Source organism: Limulus polyphemus, unplaced genomic scaffold (assembly GCF_000517525.1).
Source record: "Limulus polyphemus unplaced genomic scaffold, Limulus_polyphemus-2.1.2 Scaffold212, whole genome shotgun sequence".
Taxonomy (NCBI): domain Eukaryota; kingdom Metazoa; phylum Arthropoda; class Merostomata; order Xiphosura; family Limulidae; genus Limulus; species Limulus polyphemus.
In genome coordinates, this window is record NW_013665822.1 from 661,230 (window position 1) to 676,443 (window position 15,214).

At 34.2% G+C, this 15,214-nt stretch overlaps 2 protein-coding genes across 3 annotated transcripts in view; both read left to right on the top strand.

Annotated features, from left to right (window-relative positions):
• LOC106478448 (probable cytosolic oligopeptidase A) overlaps window positions 1-945 on the top strand; it is a 68,677-nt gene extending 67,732 nt beyond the window's left edge. The window contains exon 19 of the mRNA XM_013938990.2: window positions 772-945. Within this exon, the coding sequence (XP_013794444.1) occupies window positions 772-785 (14 nt within the window). The 3' untranslated portion in view covers window positions 786-945. The remainder of the gene's footprint in view (window positions 1-771) is intronic.
• A 9,796-nt stretch (window positions 946-10,741) lies between these two features.
• Window positions 10,742-15,214, top strand: part of LOC106478449 (N-acetyltransferase 9-like protein) — a 21,903-nt gene continuing 17,430 nt past the window's right edge. The window contains exons 1-2 of one of the 2 annotated variants that reach the window (XM_013938992.2): window positions 10,742-10,962; window positions 13,152-13,261. In XM_013938992.2, the coding sequence (XP_013794446.1) occupies window positions 13,165-13,261 (97 nt within the window). In that variant the 5' untranslated portion in view covers window positions 10,742-10,962; window positions 13,152-13,164. Of the gene's footprint in view, window positions 10,963-10,993; window positions 11,660-13,151; window positions 13,262-15,214 lie in introns of those variants that run through there. The other variant, XM_013938991.2, reaches the window with a different exon arrangement.

A 15,214-nucleotide genomic window follows, 5' to 3' on the forward strand; every position in this document is an offset into this window, starting at 1 on the left:
CTGCATTGTTTCCCATCTTGTATTAAAACAGCATTACACGCTGAATGTGTGTCTCGCTGTGTGCCATCACAATAAGGGATTAGAGTAAACTTTACACATTATATAGGCTACACTAATGTGATATTTAGGTTGTTCATTTAACTATTATATGCAATGTACGTTTTTGGGGGGTGGTTAATGAAAGTGTTCCAAAACATGACATTAATTTCTTAAGAACAAATATTTATATATTTTATCTCTGTTGTATCCCCCTTTTTTTTGTCTAGTATTGTAGTGAGAATCAATGTTCTGATAATAAATGATATATTATGGGCTACCAAGTTACCAACCTTCCAAAATAAAAGTACGGTAGTAAGTGTGTCCAAGAATCACATGAAGCTTTAAAATAGACTTTGCTAAAAATTAATGTATATACAAATTAAACATGCAGTTTTCTGTGTTTATGGTTATATACTTACAAAGGTAACACAGTGGCTGCACTAATTTGAATATCTAAGTGAAAAGGACTTTAATTTTTTATTTTATTACATTGACAAAAAACTTGTCTTGTTTTCTTACTCTACACCATGATTTTCTTTGTATCCAAGTCATACAGTAAACTGCAATTTTTTTTCATTTCCTTGTGACTGAGAGATGCTTTGCTCTATACAGGTTTGCTCTGTTCATGTGACAGACTGTTTTGTTCTAAGACTTTGTTCCATACAAATAATTTATAAATTATGAAAATACATTTTTTAATTTGTTAACTTAAAAGTTTTCAATTAATTACAGCTACCAGACATTGATCATTGACATGATCATCTACAATGCACCCTGGAGAAACAGATAAAACCATACAGAATCAACACTCTTGAAGATGATATGAGTTGAAGAATTACCACACTCTTTACCTTAAGAAGAATTTTTGTAATCTGTAGTACTTTAATAAATATTGTATGTGAAAAAGTTATGTTATTTTTGTGAGAGAAGCAGAAATCGAGGATAGTGTGTAAATATATGTAAGGTTGATATTTGGAAAAAAATATATATGTGGTCATAAACCTTGACTATAAAGCACTTTTTATTAAAAGTTCTAAAAATATAATGTTCATTTATACTATGAAATATGTATGTAAAACTTTAAAAAAACGTTGTAATTAAACCTCTTAATTAATAGAAATATTTTAAAAATTGACAGATTTCTCTGAAAAATTAATATTGGGCTACAATGAAATGTACTGAAAGATATTATTTAAATTAATTTTTAAAAGTTAATATATTAACTTGATTGTTTTCTCCACAATATTATTTCTTCTCTATTGTAAAAACAGCATAACTGATGAACTTCTGGATTTTTCATTGTATTATAAGGTTGCCTTTATGCTTTAATCAAAATACCTGTTCACCTGCAGTAAACATTCACAACACAACATTTAAGGTAGCAATACTTATACTTTACACTGTATTCCCTTAATAGAAATTTCTGAACCACTATAAACTTAATTATGTACAGTTAAAAAGAGAAATTGCTAAATTAAACAAGTTTTGAATGTTAGATAATTTAGGAGTGGTCTTCATATTGTTGAGAATAATAAGCAGCATTTCGGAAAATAGAACAATTTGTACTAATACATGAACAGTTAACAATATGTACTAATACATGAACAGTTAACAATATGTACTAATACATGAACAGATAACAGTATGTACTAATACATGAACAGTTAACAGTATGTACTAATACGTGAACAGTTAACAATATGTACTAATACTGAACAGTATGTACTAATACATGAACAGTTAACAGTATGTACTAATACGTGAACAGTTAACAGTATGTACTAATACGTGAACAGTTAACAGTATGTACTAATACTTGAACAGTTAACAGTGTGTACTAATACATGAATAGTTAACAGTATGTACTAATACATGAATAGTTAACAGTATGTACTAATACATGAACAGTTTGGTTGACCAAAAGTTTTTATTAGTTGGTAGAAAATATGGTGTGGTGGACAAAGTTTGATATTAATGTTACGACACACTCGTGATACTACCACACCAGTGAAAGTCTGTAATTATGCTTTCGTATGCATAGATGTTGGATAATAAATCAACAAATGTTGTTAACTCTTAAAAGAATAAAGTTTTCGAGAACAACTAGTATATGCCTTTTTTTACTGGTTGAGTTAGAAAGTTTTTGTTCCTTTTAGTGGCAGTTTCAGTTTCTAAAATTACTTACCTGAAATTAATAAAACAGAGTAAGAATAAAAAATGGTTGACCACCTGGCATGTTGTTGCTGTTGTGTTTTCACATAACTTATAAATTTTCATTCTTAGAATATTTGATGTTGTTATTTCAGAAATTGTTAAATTTGAATTCCGGTATAACCATTGTATTTTTCAGTTTGCAACAAGAAAATATGTCCTTTATATTACTTCTGTTTCATACTTTAAAAATGTATCAATTTATATAAGAATGTCAGGTATTTATTCGAGTTATGATTACATTCTGTGAGGGGGTGGTAAAAATTTGTCTCTAACCATAGGTTAGTTTGAAATTTATAACCAGTGCTTCCAAAGATTTATCTGTAATAAGCACAGAAAGCTTGAAATGTAATTCAGTAGTAATAATTAAGGAAAGATTAATTCTTAATCAGGAAGTTAACTGTCCAAAGAACACATAATTTTTGCTGATATTTATATACATTTGGCTTTGGTGCTTTCAGTTGTTAATAAACTGACTAGTAACTGGTAGTGGATTAACCTGCTCATAGTGCAAGCAGTCCTGTTATACCAAGCTATTAACATACAAGAACTCTCCTGTAATTATTTTGTTCAGATTTTAAAAATATTATTAAAAATTAATTATTTTAGATATTAAAGATGAGACTAAAATTTATGGCAAGTTTTTAATGTCAAGACTTTAAACCTAATCTATTCAAGTTTGACCACATGTAGACATAGGACATAACAGTTTTGTAATTCTTATTAATATTGTGACATTATGCTTGGCTATTAATACAGGGGGGGCCTCCTTTAATATTTTCCTGAGATTTTAAAAAGATTAATAAAATGATTCTTCTATATTTTAGCAAAGAGACTAAAACTTATGACAAATCTATTCACATTTGACCACACATAGACCTAGGATCTAACAGTCTTGATGTTATACCTGACCTTTAATCTGCAGGAGTCTTAGTGAGATTTTTAAAAATCATAATAAAAGTAATTTTTCAACATTTTATTCAGGAAAAATTATATTTCACTGGTTGATTCATTCTAATTGTTTTATGATATGGTTGATTGTCTTTTATCTGCTTCTTGTAATATTAGGCCTATGACAGGTCATTTTCATAATATTTTATTTTTCAGATCACATCCATACTTAAAGTAAGTTGTTATCTTTTTTAGGATTTGCTTTTGGATTATGAAAAATGGGATTTTAGTTTGTGTTAGTTTGGTCATTCTCTTTTTCAAGGTCATTTAATTCTTATAATTTTAGACTACTGAGCCCTATTGTTATGTTTATCCGAATTTACTGAGTTGATAACTAAGTCATATGTGTATATATATATTACAACTTTTTTTCAAATCACAAATGCAATGTAACTTGATATTTGTACAATTAAATATTTTTTACATCAAAATTTCTCAACAAGTGGACAGACTGCAGAAGCATGAGAAGAAGGAGGCAGAAATTCTATAAATATGAAAATTCATACTCTGAAAAGATTGTCATAATAGTTGTATAAATATATATAATATATATAAATAGGCATATTGGCTGAAAGTTTAACAAAAAAACTCGGGAAACAAAAATAATAATAATAATGATTTTTGTTTGGTATTTTGTATTTGCAATTTTCCAGATGGAATGATCTAAAAACTGGGTTAAAATAGTATAAAGTATATGTATTGAATATGCCACAAACAACTTTACATGACCTATTTATATTATAATAGCAAATGCTGACAACGAATTAATTTTATATCACAAACAAGAGTAATAAGCATCCTCATAAGTTATCCTTCAAATTGTTCCTATCCAGACGTTCATTTCAATTAACACAAGTCAAAACTGTAAAAATATATTTTTATTATTTTTACTCTGAAGAGAGTTATATCTCTCTGCAAACCTTTACTTAAGACCAGCATGGCCAGATGGTTAGGGTGCTCGACTCGCAAAGTGATGGTCGCGGGTTCAAATCCCCGTCACACCAAACATGCTCGCCATTTCAACCATGGGGGCATTATAATGTGATGGTCAATCCCACTATTCGTTGTAAAAGAATAGCCCAAGAGTTGGCAGTGGGTGGTGATGACTAGCTGCCTTCCCTCTTGTCTTGCACTGCTAAATTAGGGACGGCTAGCACAGATAGCCCTCGTGTAGCTTTGTGCGAAATTCAAAACAAACAAACCAACTAAAACCTTAACTTAAACTTGTCTAGACAACTACTACTTTTCTCACTCAAACAAATTATATAAATATTTCATTTCTAAAAAAATTTGCAAATTTTTCCAATTTGGAACATACTAAATCCTGAGGTGTTACTTTCTGGAGCAAGATCTGATCATGGAGCAGAGATACATTTGTATTCTTGTTTTACAATTTTCTGATCAGTAAGCTATAGAGAGAAGGTGAATTGTAAACACAGTTTCCAATAGGATTTCATACCTCTCCTCACATAACTGCTTCTAAGTTTTACGCTCATTACCAGCCTTGAAACTCCCATCTACCCCATGTTCAACATGGTTCTATTGCATCTTTGCATGCAGTAACCTTCCACCAACAAAAGTGTGACACACTCTCCTGATGCAAGTTAATTCTATACTATTCAGCCTAACCTTCACTTCTCGTTTAGGCACAGTCGTGTTTGAACAATACAAAATTTTGCTCATGTTTCTTAACTTCACACTTGACTTATTTTTGCCTTATATCTTGAAGTAGTATTTTTGTTTTTGCAGTCGTTATGCATTTAATTTACGTTTTTTCTTAATTTTTTTTGTGGAATTACCACATTTGCAATCTGGATTCTGAATTGTGTGTCACAAATATCACTGTCGTGAGAACTGGAACTTCATCTGTTGTTTCTCAGGCTTTAGGTTCTACACTTTTGTCTGAGGAAGTCTCAGCCTTAGTTTGACGGGAAATTGAACACTTTATGACACAGCCAGCTTCCTTGGAACATGGATAAGATCCTTCTCTACAGGAGGAGTCGGGTTTTGACGTTAAAGATTTGGATAGCTAAGCCTCCCTCAGCATTTTTGGACATTATTTCACTGGTGTGTTACATTTTGTCTGCGCCCACCTAGATCTTTGGATTTATCTGCTTTGGCTTATTATCTAGCAGATTTTCCTTTTCTAGAGTCAGAACTTTTGGAGTCTTTGGTATGAGTGTGTGGGGGCCAATCCTGATTATTTGATTAGTTTCTTCCAGACCCAATTTTCCAGACTCCAACTGACCCTAACCTCTATGCATAAGTACTTGTCTACTATACACCTCTGAGGCTATCCACTGATCCTCTGCACGGTTTTTGGGGTAGACCTGCACCCTCATATTTACCATGTTGGTACATTTATCCTCTTCAGCCATTTCCCTCCAAACATGGCTCCTCTGCTGCTGGGATCTACTGGGTAGGAATGCACATTTGTTTCATTTGTGCCTACTCACTATCTCTATCAGCACGACCTCAGAATGGCTCCATTTTTAGGCAGGTTTTATTTTTGAGATATCCCTGAGTACTTGGAGTCCGTGGAGCAACATTCCACTATTTCTTTCCCTGCTCCCACTCCTATTTTCTGTCCCACACCTACTCAACTTTTTCCTGTTCTCTCTAAGGTTTTGGAGAGAGTTGTATTTCTCACTGCAGAAACACATGTTGACTATGGTACTAGTGACTATCCATTGGGATCTGGCATAGTAGATGCCTGCTTGGCCAGATTTATTTATGTTTGATGGGAGTTCACTTGTGATCCGTGACTTCTTTAGGTGCTGTCTGAGGGCCACTTCATTCACTTCCTGTTAGTGTGTGTTGTTGAGTGGTCATGGCCTTTGCTCGACTACTCCATACCCAGAGCTTGCATTTTTATCATTATATGGACGACAGGCTCCTTCCAAACTGGTAACACACGAACATACACAGTTCCTTATGACAGAAGCAGCTCATGTATATTGGATCATCAAAGTGGAGAAATCCTTCCTTTCACCTACCTTGTTCACTTGGGAGACTATTTCAACTACTACTTAAGCCAAGCTCAGCCTGCTCCTCCTTGTCTATTTTTTAATCACAGAGGCCATTACCTCTCCTACACTCATTGCTTGCGAGGTTTTTTCTTATTTGGGGGAAATTGACATCCATGGAAGCTCTTATACCCTTAGGATGTGCACCCTTCAATAAATACTGCACGACTAATGTAACCTTTCCAGGGATCCCTTGTATTCAGTTATCCATCTCCCACCTTCCCTCCTAGTCGTTTTCACATGGTTCCTAAACTCTTTTCAAGTTGAACATGTTCACAAATGTTTCACTCACGAGTTGGGGGGCATGTTTAGAGTATCAGGAGGTTTCAGGTCGTTGGTCTCCTGTTGAGACGACCATGCATATCAACATCTTGGAACTACTAGCCATCCTTCAAGCTTTGGATCATTTCCTTCCTTCTGTACGAGCATATTGATCAGGATACATTCCGACAATTCAATAGTTGTCTCATACATCAATTGACAGGGTGGTACCTGTTCACGTTTGCTCTGTTTCAGAATGTTAGACATGTTCTTTTGCACCTATGCTTTTCACACATGCCTCATTGCGTATCATATTCCAAGTGCATTCAATTTGGTTGCTGATCATCTTTCTCATCCCAAACAAATCCTCCCCATGGCATGGTCCCTATACCCACAGGTTTACTGGTGGCTCTGCACACAATGGAGTACTCCTTATTTGGATTCTTTTACCACACGCTGCACCCCCAAATTACCCCTGTTGTTGTCCTAGTACATAATTCCCTAGCTTTGGCTGTAGATGCTCTTCGTCTGCACTAATCCAACCTGTTCCCTACCCACTAATCTATGCCCATATGCCTACCAACTAATCTGTCTCCTACTCAGGATGATTTCCATCATCCAGTCCACTCCATGTTGAGTACTTCTGATAGCACCTTTCTGGCTGGCACAACCAGGGTTCTTATCCTCCTCCAAACAACACTATCTTTACCACTTTCTCTTTTGCCATCCCTTCTCCATCAACCTCCATTGCCGGCTTTTCTTCCTGTACTTCCCACCCTCTGTCTCCATGCATGGCTTTTGTCCATTCCTTTGAAATGAGATCTGGACATGTGGTATGTTTTTTTTTATTCAGTTCACTCACTCATGGTTTATCAGATAAAGTGGTGGACTTTTCACGGCACCATGGGTTCTTTCCATCCCGACCAACCATACCTCGTGTTGCAGACTTTTACCTGGCTTTTTGATCATAACTCTTCAGCACTTACCATGGCAGGATATCGAGTAGCCTTGTACAACACCTTCAATTTTACCAGATACTTCACAGGTGTTTTCCTCTCCCACTTGTCCTTTTTTGTTATGTTCCTGATTTGTCATCCTCTTTACCCTACAAAATTGCCAGATTTGAATATTAATATTTTTCTCCACTCTTTTATTCATCCTCCCTTTGTACCCTTGGCTACCTGTTCCCTCTACGATTTGTCTCTTAAACCCTCTTTCTTACTCCTTTTGGCCTGTAGTTGTAGGTGGTCAGACATCTTCACCATCAACATTTCATGCACTCTTTATTGCAACACCTATGTTCTCCTTTATCTGTATCATAGCTTCCTTCCCAAAACCTCTGCAGCTTTTGAGGTCAACTCGTCTTTTACGTTGTTTCACTCCCTTCCTTTTCCCATTCGTGCTCCTGTACAAATCTGAATAGACCCCTGTGTCCTGTTTCTGCTTTCCATTGTTATATTACCCACATGGGTTCCATCCATGGTTCTCATTTCAGATTATTCATTCCCTGGAACCCATCTTCTCAATGAGCACTATCACCTCCTACCCTCGCGGTTTGGTTTCGTCTTTGTTTCTTTCTGGTGTGTACACCCCTCTCTCCCTAATCCCAACATCTCTTCTAGGTGTCATATTACCAGATTCGACATCTTACTTTTTTCTTGGTGGCTTATCTGCTTCGTCCTTTGGGGGAGATTATCCTGTTTGGGATGTGGGCTATTTCTAACATGTTCATCTCCCACTACCTACGTCATGTAGCCGTTTCTTTGTTATCTGGATATTGCATTCCACCTGTTGCCATTCTCCACACGATGGTTCAACTGTGTATTAGTAAGTTTACTTTTCTCTCTCTCTCTCTCTCTCTCTCTCCTAGAGGGTCATGTCTTTATAGACAGTGGATCTTACTCAGTGGCGAATGGTGCCTGTTCAGGTATACTTTTGGTTATCAACACATATATATAGGTGTGTGTACAGTGCACCCAGGAATGATTTGATGTGCACTAGCCATTCTACACTGTGGAGCACATCCATTTTATTGGGAACCCTCCATCCTGACATATCCTAGATTGTGATTCCCTGGTGTTTGTGTTGGATGTTGAGCTGGATCAACCAATGTCTATGTCAATTTTCTAACTAAGATTGGATCTATAGATCCCAGCCCTGAAAAGGACTGTATCCTAGCATGCTTAAACCAAAAACAAAATTTCTGATTATATCAAATAATAATTCATGATGTATAAATCAATTTATTTAACTTATTTAAACAACAATTTAAGATGATTAAATAAGTCACTAAGAAGTTTTCTTTCTTCACATATATATACTTGTAACTGGATAATCCTGGAACAGCCTTGGTCATTCATCGTTCCTGTATTCGACAATATCAAGAAGCAGGAGTTATCAACAAGAAGCTCGAAACTTGCTTTCCTTCATCTTATTTCCAGATCTCCGCCCATTTAGACGACACTTACTACCACATTGGGTGAAGAGTATACTTGGTACAAGAGAGGTCACACTACTCGGTCTTCCTTTGGATACTTTCTAAAGAGTGCTAATCTTCCTTTTGCACCGGACCCTCCACCTTTTCAATGTGGGATTCTAGCTATTATATTAGAGGAGGTAAGATACTATCAGAAGTTAACACTTTCCTACACTGAAGATGTATTTCCGATAGGTACTTACCTCATCTCAAACTTCCCACCCTTCCTCTCCTCTGTTGGTGCTTCTTTTGCGCTTAATCTCGAAATGAAGGTTAGGCTGAATATTATAAAGGGAGTAACCTGCACCAGGAGAATGTCTCACGCTCTTATTGGTGGAGGATTGCCGTGTGCTCATTTGAATGCAAAGACGCAATAGAACCACATAGAACACTGTGAGTCTTAAAGCTAAGGGGAGCGCATATAAAGGGCAGCACTGAACGAGAGAAGTTATGTGATAGGTAGTAACTATCTATCGGAAATACATTTTCAGTGTAGGAAATTGTTAACGTTTCAAACAAATTTCTTAAGGAACCAAGACTGATATTTTATCTGTTAGTTTTACTGATTGCGAGTCATTTGCACTGAACCTATACCTACAATTTATTTTGCTTTTCAACTACGTTTATCGCATTTATAGTCCTTTCAACAAAACAGCAGAGCATGAAGCTACTGGATACGCTCCAGCAAAGCTTATGTTTGGTCGGGAACTTTAGTTGCCAGTGGACCTGATATCAGGACGCCCACCCTACGAAGAGTTGCCTGAAAATGTGCCAGAGTTCTTGCAAGTGCTATTTGAAATGATGGATGATATTCATCGTCAAGTGTGTTCAAATTTAAAAACGTCTGCTAATTCCATGAAGCTATGTTATGATAAAAAAATCTACTGAAGTCAGCTTTGTACCAGGAGACAAGGTGTGGTTGTATAATCCCAGGAAGACTAAAGCGAAGTCTCCTAATTTGTCTTCTCATTATGACATAGTGGATCGTCTCTCAGACGTGACTTTCCGAATAAAATGTGGTCGGCGAGGTAAGCCAAAGGAGGTGCATGCCAAAAGGCTTTGGCGTTATCACAGCCCAGGACATTTTAGTTAGAACAAAATGAACAACAGAACAAATGACGCTGTTGAAGATGTGTCACCTGAAAAAGCCACTGTTGAAGAAGAAGCTCTACCCGTGAAGCCATTAATGAAGTTACTACCACTAATGTGACTGCTACCGATAATGGGACATTTCCTGATGGAGCAGATGAATCCCACGTGAAGCAGAAGCCAATGAGACAGAGACCAGTACGAAAAAAGAAACGTCCTGTAAAATTAAGAGACTTTGTTGTAATTTAATTTTGCGTTTGTAAATTCTGTACATTTAATTAAGTTATTGTTAATTATCTATTGGTTTAATGTATGTGGCTATTGTTCGGGACGAACTATACTAAGGAAAGGGCAGTGTTACGATAGCGGAATTCACGTGACAGTGGTAGCGTGCGTGAAGCTTCTCGAATTATCGGGTAAGCCTGAATTTGTTCGAGATGCCCTCTTCTCTAGTATATAAGCATGGCAGCGAAAGCCAGTGGGGTAATATAAAGTGTGTGTTTTGCATTTATAGAGAGCGAATATATCGAGATTGTGAATCGCTGTGATTTATAGCGTGTATTATAAAAGTTGTTAAGTTTAAAGTGACGAGAAACGTACTGATTGTGGAACTTCTGTGTACTAAAAGTTTGTATTGAGGAAGAATAAGCCGATTTAATCAAGAAAGGACTTGTATCGCTCAAGTTCCTGGGAAAGAATTTCTACCGGAAATTAACAAACAAGAAGATACGCAACAATACTGTAAACTAAGTACGGTATAGTGTAACTAGGAAAAGCAAGAGATGGGTAATCAATAGGAAAGCATAAAGCCAGAAGGCTATTGGTACATTAGTGAAGGAACTCTCTTCTATCTCCTGTGAGGCAGACAATCTCCACGTAAGGGTCCGAGCCTTTCAGGAGAACTCCTAGGTTTGTCACCTAGTGCTCAACTAAAATCAACTCAAAAATTAAACATAACAGTGTTAAGCTACTCTAATAAAACTACATTGTTGGGACCGTTTAATTAATTTTATTGGTCACTAGATGTATTAGAGTAGGTTATATAATGTTTTGCATGTACTAGTGTCACATTTATAAAAAAAACAACAACATGGAAGTAAAGATAAATGCATGAAGTTATCATTATGTCTCGACTGCTTATGAAGTTCTGGCGACCTAAAGCCTTGTGACTTGTTTTCTGTTGAGTCTTCGGTATATGACGACGGCCTTGATCTTCCTAGTCAAATGGGTTTTATGAAACATCCAGCACTTAACTAATTTTTATATTCTATAAAACAGAATACATTTATTTTCCAAAAAGTTTTTATTATTTATTTATTTTCACTCACACGTGCCTTCATTCATCAGGTTTCGAATTGTCGAAACGAATGAAATTAAATTTCAATTTAATGAAGTTAAAATAACATTAACTTTTAAGCTAGACTGCTGTGATATAGTTTTCATAAACAAAGCATTACGAAGTTTAGTGTAGAGGTTTAAATAAGATTTGAAATTTATCAAAGTTGAGATACCTGTGATATATACATGTGATGAAAGTCAATGAAAAGATTGCGATATGGGGAACGAAGATTATTTTGGTTCCATACAAGATTTATCATGTAGAGAAGTGAGTATTTTTAGCCCAACGTTTCGACTATTTTCCAATTTAGTTAAGCATACTTTATCCAGATTTTAGAACAATGTCCATAACTTGCAGTATTAAGGAAAGAAAAAATAAAGGATTATGTGTGGGAACATTTATAATTGAAACTGTGTAAACTTGTAATTGTATACTTTTAGTGTTACTACTAGTATTACTATACCAGTAGTCAGTACTACTAGTACTAGTACAGTGCTTCAGATTCTACAAATACTTGAAATAGTAATACAGTGTAATAAGTAGAACTAGAAAGAATATACTTTAAATCCCATAAAAAGGTTAAGATTTTAATCATTCGATGACCAAAAAGGACTCGAAAACCAAAGAAAAATGATGCCAGCAATATAGCAAAGCATAAAGCCAAAGTAATTGATGTAAATATTAATAATACACAGAAAGTTTAAAGAGTGATTATGAGATAGCAATTAAGGTTTGAAAATTGAAAGAATAGGGAGATTATAGCCACTAGTAAAGCCAAGGAAATTAAATTTTTGGAGATAATATTTTGAATCATGATAAATGAGTGTTAGTTATTGTTACTGATTTATAATCATACAAGGGTCTTTTGATTTAAAAACTAATTTGTTACATCAACTAATATTTTTTGTTATTGAGTGAATTTTATATTTGTTATTTAATGCTAAAATAAACAACACAATTCATTCCAGTGAACTGTTAATAAATGATGTAATATGTTTATGGTTCTGTAGCACCACTTTCTATTTTATGTCAAATTAAATTTGCATCATGAATTTTTTTTTATGTTATTACTGTGCTGCTCAGTGTGTTTATGATATTTTTTTGCATGTTGATTGTTTTGGTGTATTTAGGAGAATTAATGAGTTTGAGGACAGAGATTTCTTACATTTCAGAGGTAGCATAAGACATGTAAATTTAATCTTTTTTTACAAAATACATTAGTAAAACGTCCACCAATGAAAATATCAGCATTAATAACTAAGAAATATTTACTTCAGTATGTTCAGAAATATTGCCAAGTAACAAGATGTTTGTGGTAATATGTTGGTAGTGACATGATTTAATAACAGGTATTTATAAGAGTTAAAATAGACAAAAGTTGTCCTAATGTGTGTAGACATGACAACAATTTTCTTAACTTTTTTATTTTTAAATTTATTTTTTAAATTGAGATATGTAAAATAACTAGTGAATGGGCTACATTTTTAGGAAATTACTAATATTGATATATACAAAGTGCAAAGTTGAAATTTCTTTTATTTTGTTCCTTATAGCTCTCTGGTTCTTACATAGTTATTACAATTGATTTTTGGACCCCAAAATATGCTGTGTCGTCAACAAACAGATCATGTATTTTGTAGAAATTAAGGTTCAACTTTGTTCCCCCAAAATTTTGCTGAAATGGCACTACTGAGTTGAACATAAACATTTGTACATATTTTGAAATGTGAAACTAAATAATGTCATATTGCAATTTCAGATATCATCAATGGATGAAGGATCAAGAACTACAGGAGTTGACAGCATCAGAACCTTTAACCTTAGAACAGGAATATGAAATGCAGCAATCATGGCTTGAAGATGATGACAGTTGTGTGTTTTTTAACTTTAAACAGTTTCATTTTTTTTTCTTCTGCCAGCTTGATATAGCTGTTTAACTGCTAAAGTTTTCTGATAGTTGTCATTTTTATAAAATACATGTAAATATTTTACATACTGAAAAAGTTATAACAGAACAGTATTCAAGCATTTTCAATTATTGTTTTCCAGTTAACAAAAAAAAAGAAATAATCAAATGTAAAACTTACAAACTAATTATTATACAACGTATGTTTTATTTACCTAATACAAAGCTATAATGAATGAAGTGCAAAATACAAGTGTATTTTTGTATGGCACTTTAAAAGTAAAAGGAGCTCAGTGTAGCTTATCAGACTTATATTTGTTAGCTATTTCTGAAAACTTTTTGAAATTTAGCAACTCTGTCTTTTATAAATTCTAAATTGTTTAAAATTTGCCTTCTAGGAAAAATACTGCAAGAATTTTGTCTTGTTTATTGGGTAACCAAATATTTCTCACCATTAAATCTCAGTCAGTGGAGTCACTATTTGTGTGTTCCATTGGTTAAGAAAATGAAATACTCAGGAAATCATTTTTGACAGGGGATTACTCAAAGATGTAGTTAATAGTATAAATATGGAATGTTAGGTTGTAAAACAAACCCTTTGAAATATCTCTCATCTAAAATACTGTTGAGGAACAAATTATGATGTTTAAACATGGTTTTATTTGTAAACCTAAGGACTTATGGAAATAATTTGAACATAAGTTAATAAAGAAACAATATAAGTATAACTAAAAATGTTTCACATATGTAGTTATCGAGGTTCCAAGGCATGTGAAAAAAGGTATAAAAAATAACAAATTGTTTACACTGTCATTTGTAGATTTTAAGTAAATGGTTTGTCTTATGCAACTAATATACAAGTATTGTTCTTTATCTTACTATTTAAAGTCTAACTTTTATGAAAAAATGTGGTGTGTGAGACATTAGTATATAGATAATTCAGTATGCATTTTCAAAGAGGCTTATTTAAATTGAGCATTTTAAACAGTGCTTGAAGGGGGGAAAGAGGAAGCAGGATGGTTTGTGAAATTTTTGAAGCTGAAAAAGAAGTAGGAGGATGGTTTGTGAAATTTTTGAGTTGGAATAGGAAAAGAAAGATAACCTGACTGGTTTATGTATAATGTTAGATTAGGCCAACGTATATCAGCCTGAATTAGCCACTCTGAATTTTTATAATGTATTAACTAAATTTGTAATTATTATATAATCACACACTTTTTTTACTATAGTGGCAGGACCAAATGTGTATTCAGTATGTAGGTGGTTGTTTCCCAATTATGGCTTAAAAAGTTTAAGTGGAAGACCAACAAAGTGGAGGAACATGGAACTTAATGGCATGGTTTATCCACAGGCAAAGATGTAACCTCCAATTGGCTGCCAATAGGCTGCTGTGAAACTTAACATTTTGGGACAACATGGGACCTATTGGTCCATCTTGGCCATTCCATCCTCTAAACTAAACTAAAACTATTAATAAATAAATAAATAAAAAAATCTTAAAGCCAGCACTTGTCATTCATATACTTATCAAGTTTTTTCTTAAACTCACTTAAATTTATTGCCTCCACAGCATCCAAATGCAACCCATTCCAACCCTATTAGAAAAATATAACTGTCTTAGCTGAAGATGACTCTTACCCTGCCAAAATTTATATTTGTGTCCCCTAGTCCTACTGTTTTCACCTATACAATGGAATTATAACCTCTTTAGACTTGTATTCATATTTCTGTAGATACAACCTAAAATCTTGTTTGTCCTACCAATAGCAACAATACACTGTTTGGATGGCTTAAGAGACTGATCAACTATTACACCAAGATCTCTTTCTTTCATGACACTGTTAAGGTTATTCCCATCCAAATTATACTTCTGATTTAAATTATGATAATCCACATGCATTATCTTGTATTTATTG